The 12567-nt window shown below is 37.8% G+C and overlaps 2 protein-coding genes across 7 annotated transcripts; one reads left to right on the top strand and one right to left on the bottom strand.

The window, feature by feature from the left end:
• Positions 1–489: 489 nt before the first annotated feature.
• On the bottom strand, positions 490–2053 carry ngrn (neugrin, neurite outgrowth associated). The gene is made up of 3 exons (XM_028012361.1): positions 1604–2053; positions 1399–1509; positions 490–1154 (listed from the first exon to the last, which is right to left on the bottom strand). The coding sequence occupies exons 1-3, from the start codon at positions 1837–1839 to the stop codon at positions 584–586; spliced, it is 918 nt and encodes a 305-aa protein (XP_027868162.1). The 5' UTR covers positions 1840–2053; the 3' UTR covers positions 490–583.
• Positions 2054–3198: 1145 nt separating this feature from the next.
• nfyal (nuclear transcription factor Y, alpha, like) lies at positions 3199–11549 on the top strand. 6 transcript variants are annotated; one of them, XM_028018888.1, is made up of 10 exons: positions 3199–3320; positions 4058–4159; positions 6014–6085; positions 6841–6987; positions 7143–7274; positions 7704–7806; positions 7915–8087; positions 8626–8799; positions 9613–9723; positions 10657–11549. In XM_028018888.1, exons 2-10 carry the CDS (start codon positions 4079–4081, stop codon positions 10714–10716), a joined length of 1053 nt encoding a protein of 350 aa, XP_027874689.1. In that variant the 5' UTR covers positions 3199–3320; positions 4058–4078; the 3' UTR covers positions 10717–11549. The 6 variants fall into 6 exon arrangements, with proteins under 6 accessions (XP_027874689.1, XP_027874703.1, XP_027874711.1 ...); XM_028018902.1 differs by having other exon boundaries at positions 10660–11549; XM_028018910.1 differs by having other exon boundaries at positions 7915–8069.
• Positions 11550–12567: the final 1018 nt, after the last annotated feature.

Genomic DNA, 12567 nt, shown 5'->3' on the forward strand with positions numbered 1-12567 from the left:
TTTGGAGCAAAACACTGTCATCTAGTGTTACTGGGCAAGGAAGTTAAATCTACACCTTCAGCAAGCATCCATTATTTAAGAGTATATCTATGCAAATTATACCACTGAATGACTCATTTTCCTTCTATAAATATTAGATAAGAATTTAAATCTAGGGAGAAGGAAGATTCAGATGTTTTTGTAGAGATAACAGCCTGTTTTCCCTCAAGCTGAATGGCTTAACATGTTCTCTCATATGTCAAAAACCTTTTGCAAGGTTCTCTTACATATTTTCTGAGAGCTGAATACAATTTTTAAAAAAACATATCTAACTTACTTTCCCTTCATTTAGGTGTTACTCTGAGTAAATCAGTTTGATTAAATTCTAATAAAATGTGCAGCTGTAATGTGAAAAGTATTAATACTGCAATACAGCACATGGAAAAAAAACCCAAATATAGATATATTTTTTAAAAAAAGCTAAAAGAAATGGCTTCAATATAAAACTAATTCCATGGATTTTGATCATTTCTAAGAAAATTATTTATTACATTAATTTCAGTGTACAAATCATCTTCATTCAGCATTTCAACTCATTCTGTCCTCAGGTTCTATACAAAAAGTTTCCCTCTGCATCAAAGAAATCGTTCCCCACCTGCACCACAGGCGCGGGTTTATCCATGTCCAGAATCTCCTCAAGGTCCTCCTCTGTCAGAACCTGCCCATCCCAGCTCTCCTCCCACTCCTCATCCTCCTCTGTTTCCTTTGTACTAAAACCATCCCCGTCTATTGTTGACCCCTTCACTCTAGCCTCTTTGTAAGTCCCAGCTGGCAGCTTTGCAGGCTGAACAGGAACAAGAGATGCTGAACCTTTACTTTGAAGCACCTGAGCCGGAGCAGTCTCAGAAATCAGAGCACCTTCTGTCTGTCTAGGTATGAGTGTAACTGGTGTTTGACTTTGAGGAAGCTTCAGTTTGTTCTCCTGCCTCCTGCTATCAGAAGGTAACACCTGCTGGCTGAGTCTAACCATCACTTTAGCATCCTGTTTGACTTTTCTGTTGGGAGAGGGAGTAAACTTGCTCTTCAGGACCCTCAGGATGACATCTTGGGGGACAGAGAAGCCCTCAGCGAGGCGCTCGATCGTCCACTCCTCTGGCTGCTCTTGCTTCAAATATCTGAAATAAGTGTGTGAAAAGTGTCAGCAATCTAAAGAGTCATGTTTGCTTTTGCTTCTACTAAACAAAAGTTATTTAGAGCCACAAAACCAATATTACTTTTTGTATAAGAGTAGAATCAACACTCACCATACACAGGTTTTGGTCTAATGGTAAAAATTCACCACAATTTTGCCTCTATTTTTAGGTTTTTGGTGAAAAAAAAGTAGCGCACACACTACACTGAAAAAAAAGAGACCATCACCTTATTTGCTCAATAGCATCCCACGTTAGTTTCCTCTGGGGGGCTCCTGGTGGAGTCATTTTCCTTCTTATCATATCAAACTTCACTGATCGCTGTCTCTTTTTCTCCTTGCTGAAAAGAAACATAAGATAAGCTGCTTACAATGATCACGTTTGCATTCAGAATATGTTTTGTGGTTGTAATAATAATGTATAATGGTTCTTACTCCAGCACAGCCTGGAGCTTATCCTCCAGCCCCTCCAGCTCAGGCTCTACGTCATCGTTGAATCTGGACGTTTGTGGTCTGGTTCCGTCTCCGCTCACATGGTTCTGTCCCACCCAGACTTTGCTGCTGCCTCTGCTGGAGAATCTGACGCCGTTTAAATAAACGGGGGAAGCCAAAGAGGGAGCAGAAAACCTAAAGAGGAGGCAGCAGACCTGAAACGGTCGGGCCATACTCATAGATGGACGGGCTTCATTCGAGTGCAATACTAACAAAAAGATTAGATTTGGTCAGTTGGCAAAAACTAAGACGGAATGAACACAGAATAGTTTGCGATAATGCAAAGCGTGCGTTGATCTTATCTGAGAATAAACACGAGACTTGACTAAAGCTCAATGCCTCCTTCTGACTTCACATGCACTCTTCACAGTGTGACTACTTCCGCAAACACAGCTCAGTGCTATGAACTAATGCAAGGCTGCCACCTAGCGGTACGGAGGACAGTTAGTGTCTACAACATGAAATTGTAGTGCCAACATAAACCCGAAAGAAATTGATTTTAGCCAGGTCCAAACGTGCCAAATTTGAATGAGCTTACAATTAAATAGATGACACGTGACATTGAATTAAATAAATATAAATATGCGAATACTTATTTAAATATTAAACAACTTGTTGAATAAATTATTGAATAGATGTAAATCACTACAAAATAATGAATGAAAAGTTAAAATAGCTAAAAATCACTTGAAAATTGTTTAAGTACTTTACTCTAATCTTCACCATTACATAATTTAAACTGTTAGTGTGATTCTGTATGTCACAGGTGTCAAACTGTGACATAGGGCAGGGCAGTGGTGCAGGGCAACTTTTAGATGTGCCGCTGCTGAATAGAGCGGCAGACCTGAACAGAATAATTAGGTCACTAGTAAGGCTGTAGAGAACTTATCTACACAAGAAGGAGGTAATTAAGCTATTTCATTCCAGTGTTTTGTACATGTGGCACATCTAAAAACTGCAGGACAGTTGCCCTTGAGGACTGGAGTTTGACACCCCTGCTCTAAATAGATCATGACCAGAGCTTGGTACTTAGTTCAATTTATCTGAGTTGTTTATAATTTATACATTTATAATTAACTGTTTCCATTGTAAATGGTAATGAAGGAACCATAATAATAATAATAATAATAATAATAATAATAATAATAATAATAATAATAATACGTTTGAGAGATAAAACTTAGTATTTTTAATAATTTGATTATTTACATTTTCATTTTCTTTAATATAACATTTCAAAATAAATCTAATAAATTAATTATTTAATGTATTGTGACACCTTTGGTCCTTAGTTGTTTTTTTTTTGTCCGATTGTATCCTACATGTGAATGGAGAATTCACAGCAAATTAACAAACAGTGAACACCAAATAATGTCCATGCCAGGTATCAATATGTCACTACTACAAAACAACAATGCATATTGGTTGCAGTAAAATTTTAATTTAAAGGCACCTAATGATTGGCAAATGTAGCACCATCCAGTGGTAGGTAGGGGTACTGCACGTTTATACGTCCCCTGTAGTCATGTGTCACGCAGCTGCGCACCTCCTCCCAGCTGCCGTTGTTTCATTTGCGCCATTTTGTCCGCTCACTTTGTTGATTGGGTTTTAGCGAGCTGTACTGGAGCCAATCAGAGGGAAACCGGACAGTGAAGATACGGTAAGGGAGCCACGATTGAAGGCATTGGTAGTTGTCAGCACGGATTGGTTTGTCATGGACCAACCAAATTACTAACCCTGCTTAATGCAAGAAAAAAATTTAATTTGAGAGTAATTTTGACCGCTGTGTCCGAGGACTTGTTTAGCCACAAAGACCTTCGTCTTCTCGTTCGGTGTTAGGCTACTGGGGGGAAAAACATGAGCTCCCTGCTGCACTAATGTTAGCCTTTGTGCTAAAAGGAGTGTTAAACAAAGCGGCACTTCCCAATGAAGCCGTAAACTCATCAGCGGATGAGTATGCCAGCTAATGTTTGGTTACAATTTGAAACAAGAAGCAAAACGCCCGACTTTCCACTTGAAGATAGCGAGCATCCATTTTGTGCTTTCTAGAATTCACCACAGCTAGCTCTCAAAGCCTTGTTAGCCCCATATTATTACAACAGTGAATAAAACGCGGATAAATATCGCCCTTCTTGTTCTCCTATGTTGTCCCAGATATAAAAATTGTGTTTTAAGATACATTGTTGAATTTATTTAAGATAAGTAGGCGTTGCGTGTTTAAAATTAAAGCAACCAAACACGGCAGAAATAAAAAGATAAAGAACGACCTTTTTTTTACGAGATAATAATCAGCAAAAACAGTCATGTTTGATTGATACAATATCTGCTTGAAATATGTATTTTTTTAAATATGTGAATGTATTAATGACTGTATAACTGTACATGTCTTTGTCTCAGGAGGATTGATCATATTAAAGCATGGAGCAGTACACCACTGCCACCACTACAACAGGGGAGCAGATTGTTGTGCAGACTGCTAATGGACAGATCCAGCAGCAGGTGAGACCACACTTTGAGCAGTTTCTTTAACAGTGCTTTGTTTTTTTTAACCTCATTTTATTTTCTAAAGCAGCCAGATAAAAGGAGCCCTAAAGGAAGTCACATTTATTGCTTTGATATTTGCCAACAAGCCTAAGGTTACTTCAACCAATGCCACATTTTAAGTGAATATGTTTTCTCTTTTGTTTTCTGGCAAGGAATAATGTAAGCACGTAACAAAGAGTAGGAAAACATAACATTTTTCAAAGCTTATTGATTTATGATGGTCTAAATTTGACTTGATTTTGTTTTTTTTGTAAAACAGTTTTTTTTGTTTGCCCTGCATCTTCCTATTCCTCAGCCATTTTGTTCTTTATTATTCACCAATGCCAATTTTTCAAAAAAGCTAACCTGAATATAATGATTTCAAATAAATAAAACAATCCTTTTTGAAAATATAATTTTCAGCATATACCTAAAATATATCTTTTAATATTTTACTTTGTAAAAATACACTTCTTTAAGGTTTGCACAATATCAGAAATTATTTTTGATCCTGTTGCTCAAAATGGTGATGACATAACTTAATTAATCCACATTTTCTGCCTTTACCATCTCTCAATATCTTCACCTTTCTCAAAAAGCTTTAGTATTAGACTGGAATCTATCCAATAAACTGATTATTTTGTTACACACAGTGATGTTGTAATTACTACTGCAATTTGACATACTATGCAGTTCTAATTTCAGTATTTAATGCCATGTTTTTACATATTCATGTATAAATATGGCATTATTTATACATAAATATAAATAATGCCATATAACTATTCAGTAATAGTCATCGTCCGTTATCTTGATACAACGATCAAATTGTTCTTATCTGGATTCTGGGTCAGTTTGATTTGTCTGTTAATTCGTCATTCCATTTAATTCCTATGTGTCACTGGTTTGTTTCTTGTCACTTCCATTTTGGACCACTGCGTTTAACCGATGCCTGTTGGTTGTTGAATATTTCTGGATATTTTATATTATACAATCACTAGAACCACTGACTATTTCTATTTTGGTTGGAAAATGACCAATGATGCAAGCAGGAGTGACACCCTGCTTTATAAACAATTCGTCAGTCACAGAATCACATTTCCTTACTGTATACAAACATTGGTTGTCATAGTGGGAACAAAATGTTCCCAAAGCCTTGTGAACTGGTGTAGTACATGGAAGGCTGTTCCTTGTTGTAAAAGTGACCAAAACTTTGTCATAATTTTCATTTATATTTAGTTGATTATTACAAAATACTTTTTTTTTTATGTCTAAGGCTTGTTTACAAAAGCCATCTTTTATAAATGTTGTAATGTGTAACTTAGTTGTTTTGTCCCATTAACCTAATCTTCTTTACTGATTTATTTTTGATCACTTTAACTGTTTTTGATGACTATCTTTTTAAAACAATGTAGCTTTGTTTTTCTATAGATTCTATAGACCTTTACCTTTATCAAGTTACGTAATCCACTTGTGTCCTGAAGTGACCAGTTTGAGTCAGATATGAGTCACTGGTACATGATTTCTACAGGATCCTCTCAGAGCTGGTGGATACAATGTGGATGATTTTTGGAAAACATTGTACCAAAATCTATCCAGTCTGCGGAAAAATACTCAGGCGGCTTGAGAGCTTTTTCTCAAAACAATAATTAAAATATAAAGCCACAAAGCTCGAGATAATGCGGACAAAGCGTCTTGTCGTCCTTGATTGTGCTTTAATTATTTCCACCCAGAAGACAAAGATCACTGAAGTATCAGTCGGCAAAGGTATGAGTAATTTTGGTCTTTACCGTACTTGTCTGAGAGTGTAACGTCCCGCCTTGCCTGCAGACACAAGGCACAGTGACGGCTGTGCAGCTGCAAGCAGAGGCGCCAGGCCAGCAGGTGCAGACACTCCAGGTAGTGGTGTCACAGCCGCCCTGTCACTGCAGTAACGCTTTAATAAGTGACCAGTTTGCATGCCGTACCTAGGGCTGTTCTCATGACCTGTCTGTGGCGTTTGAACCATCGTCTTTCTCCCCCCCGCCTCCAGCATTTCCTGCAACTACCTGTACTGCATGTTCCTCAGCACAGTGTGTTGTGTTTGCCAGCCTGCAGTGTGTGCGGCTTTCCTCCAATGGCTGTGAAAGAAAAAAACAAACAGAAATCAGTGTTTTGTCTAAGTTGTGTTTTCTCTGCTTTAAAGAAGAAAAAAAAACAAGTTCGAAACGTTCTTGTTTTTTTAGATGTACTGTTGGAAGCACGGGTAATGTGAACTTTATGGAGTTCAGCATTGAAAAGGATGCATCCACTGTCACTGCTGTCAGCTGCATCTCATTCATAGCTGTGATGATGATGTTGTCTCTGTATTTTTTTTTTTTTGCATTATATCAACTGATGAATTCTCTCAGGCTTTTTCCTTTGGGACTTATTTTCTTCCACAATATGCATTTTATGCAAGTTAAGAGTTAAGTTCATCCTTATCAGTCACACACATCTTATCTTACACTTGTACATTCAGGAGACAAAACTTCACAGTGATACATTTTCAGTTTTCTCCAAAGTTTTGTGTAACTGAGGTGTATTTTACTTGCATGCAGCCTTTCATGTCCCATGTGGGCGCTGACGGGTCACACTGCATGAGGGCCACTTTAATAGCTTTGTATTCCTCTCTGCAGGTTCAGGGGCAGCCCCTAATGGTACAGGTAAGCGGCGGACAGCTCATCACATCGTCAGGCCAGCCCATTATGGTGCAAGCCATGTCAGGGAGTCAAGGTCAGACCATAATGCAGGTTCCTGTGTCTGGAGCTCAAGGTCTGCAGCAGGTAAAAGACAAGTGTCCATGAAGATCTGTGATTAAATTTAACAATCGGAGAATGTAATGTCACATGTTGCCCATGTTTATAGCAATGAGACCATTTTTGTCTTGGTTTATTATGGTATTGATGATCCATTAAGACACATTTAATTGTCTCCTTAGATCCAACTGGTGCAGCCTGGTCAGATACAGCTTCAAGGTGGTCAGACTCTGCAGCTCCAGGGCCAGCAGGGTCAGCCTCAACAAATCATCATCCAGCAGCCTCAGACAGCTATCACTGCTGGACAGAACCAGGTCATTCATTTTGACAGACTCCAGCATCATTGACCTTCTGTTGTACCACAGAAGACAGAAACTAGCAGTCTCTGCTTTCTGGTTTTGCTCCTGCAGAAACGGAAAGTGACAATGACGGTTGGATTTTTGATTATAAGCCATTTTTAATCCAGCTGCTAACGTTTCTAACTCTTCACTTACTCTGGTATCTCAGTAAATTGACTTTCCTCCATAGAAACATCATGACAGGACATTTTAGCTGTTCTGGTCGTGTAAACCGTTAAAATCTTTACGCATCACTGGTAACCTGCCCTGGAGTATTCACAAATATGACTTATCCTTTAAAAATACATTTCAGTTACTAAACTGCTAGATAATTCCCTCCAAAGGGTAAAAATGAGTACAGGGAGTCTATGTTTTCTAATATCTCTTCTTTATGCTGTAAATCAGAGCCAGCAGATCAGCGTACAGGGTCAACAGGTGGCACAGACAGCTGACGGGCAGACCATCGTCTACCAGCCCGTCAACGCAGATGGCTCTGTTCTACAGCAGGGTACAATTATTTCTTCTTTTTTTGTTGTTGTGTGTAAACTTCATAAGCATTTTTATTTATTTTTAGCTGTGAGTCTCAACAATGTCTGTGCTAATTATTTCTCTCCAGGAATGATCACAATCCCCGCTGCCAGCTTGGCAGGTGCTCAGATAGTGCAAGCAACAGGGGGCGCTAACACCAACACTACCAACAGCGGCCAAGGCACTGTGACCGTCACCCTGCCTGTCTCCGGCAACATGGTCAATGCAGGTGGAATGGTCATGGTAAGACCCTGTGCAGAGGTACTCAGCATCTTTATTTTTTTTTTTCCTGTCTTTTTACATCTAGACTGACACATGGGTGCAGAGTTTGGGGAAACGAGCACCAACAGTAGCCAATTTCTGGTTTTGTCACAGAGGTCGTTGGGATCATTTCAGTGTTGTCTGAATATGTTAAGTTATACACTCATGAGTCATCACACCTGCTATGTGTTTCCTTTATGTAAACCCATCTAGCATTTTCATGATTAATGTTCATAAGACTAATAGATTTTAATCAATTTTAATTTGACATAGTCCACCTTTTGGGAGTTTTGTTGGTTTGCAGAATCATTTGATTGACTCTGTGAAAGCAGCAATCAGGTCTGAATCTCCCCTCTGTTAAAACTAAGTACTTAAAATGAAAACTTCTGTTTAGTTGCAAAAGGTGTGATGGCTGTGAAGTGTTGTATGGAAACGTGCCATGACTGATTTCTACATCTGCATATTTTTAAGTTTAAGTTTTTAACATGGTAAAGATTTTTGAGTACTTTGTTCATGTTTATTTTCCTGCGTTTACCAGATGGTGCCAGGTGGAGGCGGCGTTCCCACCATGCAGCGTATCCCCCTCCCGGGAGCTGAAATGCTGGAGGAAGAGCCTCTGTACGTCAACGCCAAACAATATCATCGTATTCTGAAGCGAAGGCAAGCCCGGGCCAAACTGGAGGCTGAGGGCAAGATCCCCAAGGAGAGGAGGGTATGCAGTGCTTTGTTTCTCTTAGAGAAAAACTACAATAAACTTCTTTTACTGATGGTCGTCAACAAGGCTCTTGAATAAGCTGTCTATCTAGTAACTTGTACTTGTGTGAAAATGTCTCAAATATTTAACCTGCAGTGGAAAAAAGTGGACCTGTTTTTGAACTGTACTAATTTATTTTGGCAACAGTTTCCGTCTTGGTTTGTTTTTCCCATCCCCAGCCGGGACGGGTGGAAGTTGTTGCAGTATGACAAAATTAGTAAAAATACCACAGTTTCACAGTGTAGTAGCAATGTTTAGGTAGTGTTATGTCTGTTCAAGTGTATCAGAGGGAAAGTATAATGTTGCCATACACTTTCAGTAATGTGTATACTTGTTCATATTGTCTATGTAGGACCTTTTTTGGTATAATCACTTGTCTTCTGAAGTCCAACGGGCCTTATAGGGACCTGATCTTAATACATTGGACCCGTATTTATAGACATAGGGGTTAGAGGTATGGGGCCAGTTAACTTGAGAAATTGCCATTTATTCTTAATATAAAAATAAACTTGCAGCATGTGTGGGTTTTTCTCTTTTTCCTTCAAAACAAATAAACATAAACTATAAAACTTTATTATGAACATAGTAAGAAGCTTGCTGTTTGTACATCATGGAAAAAGTAAAGAAAACTTCTGGTATGGGGTATGACCTTCTATAATCTAGTAGTAATACAGAAGGGAATAAACCAATGAATTTAAATTTTTCAATGGACCAATAGTTTTTGGTCCATTGAAATAGATTTTTTAAAATTTATTTCCTTGTCTCCTACAGAAATATCTACACGAGTCTCGTCACCGTCATGCTATGCAGCGTAAGCGTGGAGACGGAGGGCGGTTTTTTTCCCCTAAAGAAAAGGAGGAGGCGGCTTTAGGCCTATCGCAAGTAAGAAGTTATGATGTGGGGGAAAAGACAAGCTCCAAAGTTGCAACTTGTCTGTCATACATTTTTAAGCTTTCATAATGGATGAGTAACTTTATATTTAAGATGCAAGCATGTTCCTAGGCATGTGTGAAAACTCTTGGAAATCATGGAATTCTATTTTGTACTTTTCCAAGTCTGGATAAGTACAGAGAGACAAAAACTGAGCATGAAAAAATGCAATTACAACAATTTATTTCTTATTTTATCATTTCAAAGATAAGCTTCAGAATTTTTACAAAGAGCTTCTTGCATTGACCTTTAATAACATTCCTACTGATTGTCTGTTTAAAGATAGAAACAGAACCCATGATTAAGCCATGCTTTTCCAAAACAGAATTGTAAAAGGGTCATTTTGTTGATATTTTTATTGATGTTTCTTTTGGCTTCCCCTGTGAAGTACAAGGCTTAAAAGTAAACCTGATGGTTTTAAAGATTTTGCAATTGTGTCTTGTTTAGCAAAGCGCTAACATTTGGGTGAATTTTATAGCTATAACAAGAGAAATCTGACGTTGTTATTTCCTGTATTTAATGCATGTGTTCTGGTTTTGTCGACATGTTAGAATAGTGCTTATCTAATTACGAAGGGAAGTAGTGCTTTACCACATTGCCAAATCCAACATCAGCATAGTTTTGCAGTCGAGTTCTTCCTCATATGCACAGTTCCAAAAAAGACAATGTACAATTGTGTTTAGACCTACAATGATTATCTACATATTGGACTTATCTCCATACTTGTATGACATTTTCTTGAATATGTTCATGTAAACATCTGTACCACACACGTACGTACAAACAAAAAATTAATTTGTCAGCAAAAGTATGAAATGAAGACATTTAAAATTAGCAGGAAGCCTTGTTAAAACTTCTCGTAATTAATGGTTGCTCTTTTCGCAGCAGGAAATCGCCCCGGCAGCAACAGATGAGACAGTGACTCAGATGATCAGAGTGTCCTAGCGTTTTCCCTGACATCATGACCTGCCTGTGACTCTTCAACCCAGCTAACCATCCGGCCCACTCTTCTGTAATCCTCAACACACCCAGCAGTGCTTTCACTGTGGCGTTTTCTTTTCTCTCTCAACTTCTTGACTGGTCTTCCAGGGAGCTGGCTGTGCCACAGCTGAGCCAGAAGGCGTCTCTGATCTTCTTCATTAAAATGGAGGATGTTATCATGTTGGCTGAGCCCAGTTTCGTTGTATTTTTCTGTTTTAAGGTTCTTTTTTTTTTGTCAACTCATCACACAGAGGAGAAAAAAAAGACAGTCACACTCAGACTCTGGTCTGTTGACAATTTGTTGATCTGTCTCCAGTTGACTTTTTTTTTTTTAATGGTACCATTTTATTTTTTTTTTTTTGTTTTCTGATGCATTTGTTACTTTATGCTACCCTGCTGTTTTGTATCATTGATTCCTCCTTTACATAAAAATGTAATTATTTAAATCCATGTACTTTTTGGACTTGCCGAATGGCTGCATAGTACATGGTGCTCCAGAGATGTGATAGTAATGTGAAGACATTGTATAGAAGGATGTATTTTATACAATTTATAGTTGGACTTTGTGTTTTGCTGGGAAAAAAAAGCAATTCTTTGTAATACAAACTTCATTCATGTATAGTTGAGAACTTTTCATCTGTAAGTCCACTTAGGTGTTTTTTTGTTTTTTTTTGTAGATAGAGATTTTTATCCATCAGCATCTGTCAATGTTAATATTTTTTTTTATAATTGTGAAAAGGACATTGTCTTCATGTTGTCTTCAAAAACATGTCAATTAAAATTTTATTAAGAAATGAGATATTTTGTTTCATTACTTAAGAACTAATTAGGAAAGCCCCCGGAGTCTTAACTGGGGCAGACTTTAAAAATTTTTTTTTTAGTTGAACCAAATACAGTGCCTCGTAAAAGTATTCCTAATCCTGAACCTTTGTGATGTTACGACCACAAACCTTTTAATGTGTTTTATTGGGATATTATGTGATGTCACACAATGGCATGTACATATAATGTAGAATCAAATAGACGTGCTTTCAACTTTTTCTTAAAAAACTGAACGCATTTCCTGCAATTTATAATCAAGGTGTAAATCTGCTTCAGATGCCTTCACTTGTGAATCTGCACGTCAGTCTTTAGCTTTTGCCGTCTCTAGTAGTTTTTCTTTGGTTTGTGCAGTATTTAGCTCCATTTATATTCCATCTCCTGTGACCAGCTTCCCTGTCCAGCATACACACAGCATGATGCTGCCACTACTGTGTTTGGAGCCCCGGGGCTTGTGATAATTGGAAGTGGCAATTAGTTGCACTGGATTTTACAAATGATTATCAAAGAAAAGGGTACTTAAGACAAAACCTTTCAGAAATTTTATTAAGTAAGAAAAATAAAGGAAAGTCATGTACTTTTTTTCCACTTTACAAATTTATGCTAATGCTAAAACAGCAGTAACTTGAAAATAAATGTGAGATGGAAAATAATGTTATCATGAATTGTAATAGTAGCAGTTTATTTTCACCTGGTTGTTTAATGGATTTACATTGTTCCCTTCTTTCCAAGACATTTGTGACCCCAAAGCCTTTTGGCCTTAAGGCATTTTTTTTTTTTGTAAAACTTTCGGCCTCTGCAGAAATATTTCTAAGGGATGTACGATGGGGGGAACTTATAATTCTGGAATGGCACACTATGATCCAGGTTTTCTTTTGTTTGATTAGGATGTTGTCCTATAAGGTGGAGGGAAACCCCTAGGGTTGCTTAATTTGGAGCTTCACCTAAGGTCTTAAGGCACAAAACAATGCTCTTTATATTTTATTTTATTTTATA

This window comes from Xiphophorus couchianus, chromosome 1, assembly GCF_001444195.1.
Source record: "Xiphophorus couchianus chromosome 1, X_couchianus-1.0, whole genome shotgun sequence".
Lineage (NCBI taxonomy): Eukaryota > Metazoa > Chordata > Actinopteri > Cyprinodontiformes > Poeciliidae > Xiphophorus > Xiphophorus couchianus.

What these genes read in the sequence shown, in the direction of transcription:
- ngrn (XM_028012361.1), bottom strand. Translation starts at nt 1,839, where the DNA reads ATGAGTATGGCCCGACCGTTTCAGGTCTGCTGCCTCCTCTTTAGGTTT. An exon ending in AAGCTCCAGGCTGTGCTGGA is followed by an intron (nt 1,510 to 1,603) that starts GTAAGAACCATT and finishes GTTTCTTTTCAG; the next exon opens with CAAGGAGAAAAAGAGACAGC. An exon ending in GATGCTATTGAGCAAATAAG is followed by an intron (nt 1,155 to 1,398) that starts GTGATGGTCTCT and finishes CACTTATTTCAG; the next exon opens with ATATTTGAAGCAAGAGCAGC.
- nfyal (XM_028018888.1), top strand. Translation starts at nt 4,079, where the DNA reads ATGGAGCAGTACACCACTGCCACCACTACAACAGGGGAGCAGATTGTT. An exon ending in AGGTGCAGACACTCCAGGTA is followed by an intron (nt 6,086 to 6,840) that starts GTGGTGTCACAG and finishes TCCTCTCTGCAG; the next exon opens with GTTCAGGGGCAGCCCCTAAT. An exon ending in CGGCTTTAGGCCTATCGCAA is followed by an intron (nt 9,724 to 10,656) that starts GTAAGAAGTTAT and finishes CTCTTTTCGCAG; the next exon opens with CAGGAAATCGCCCCGGCAGC.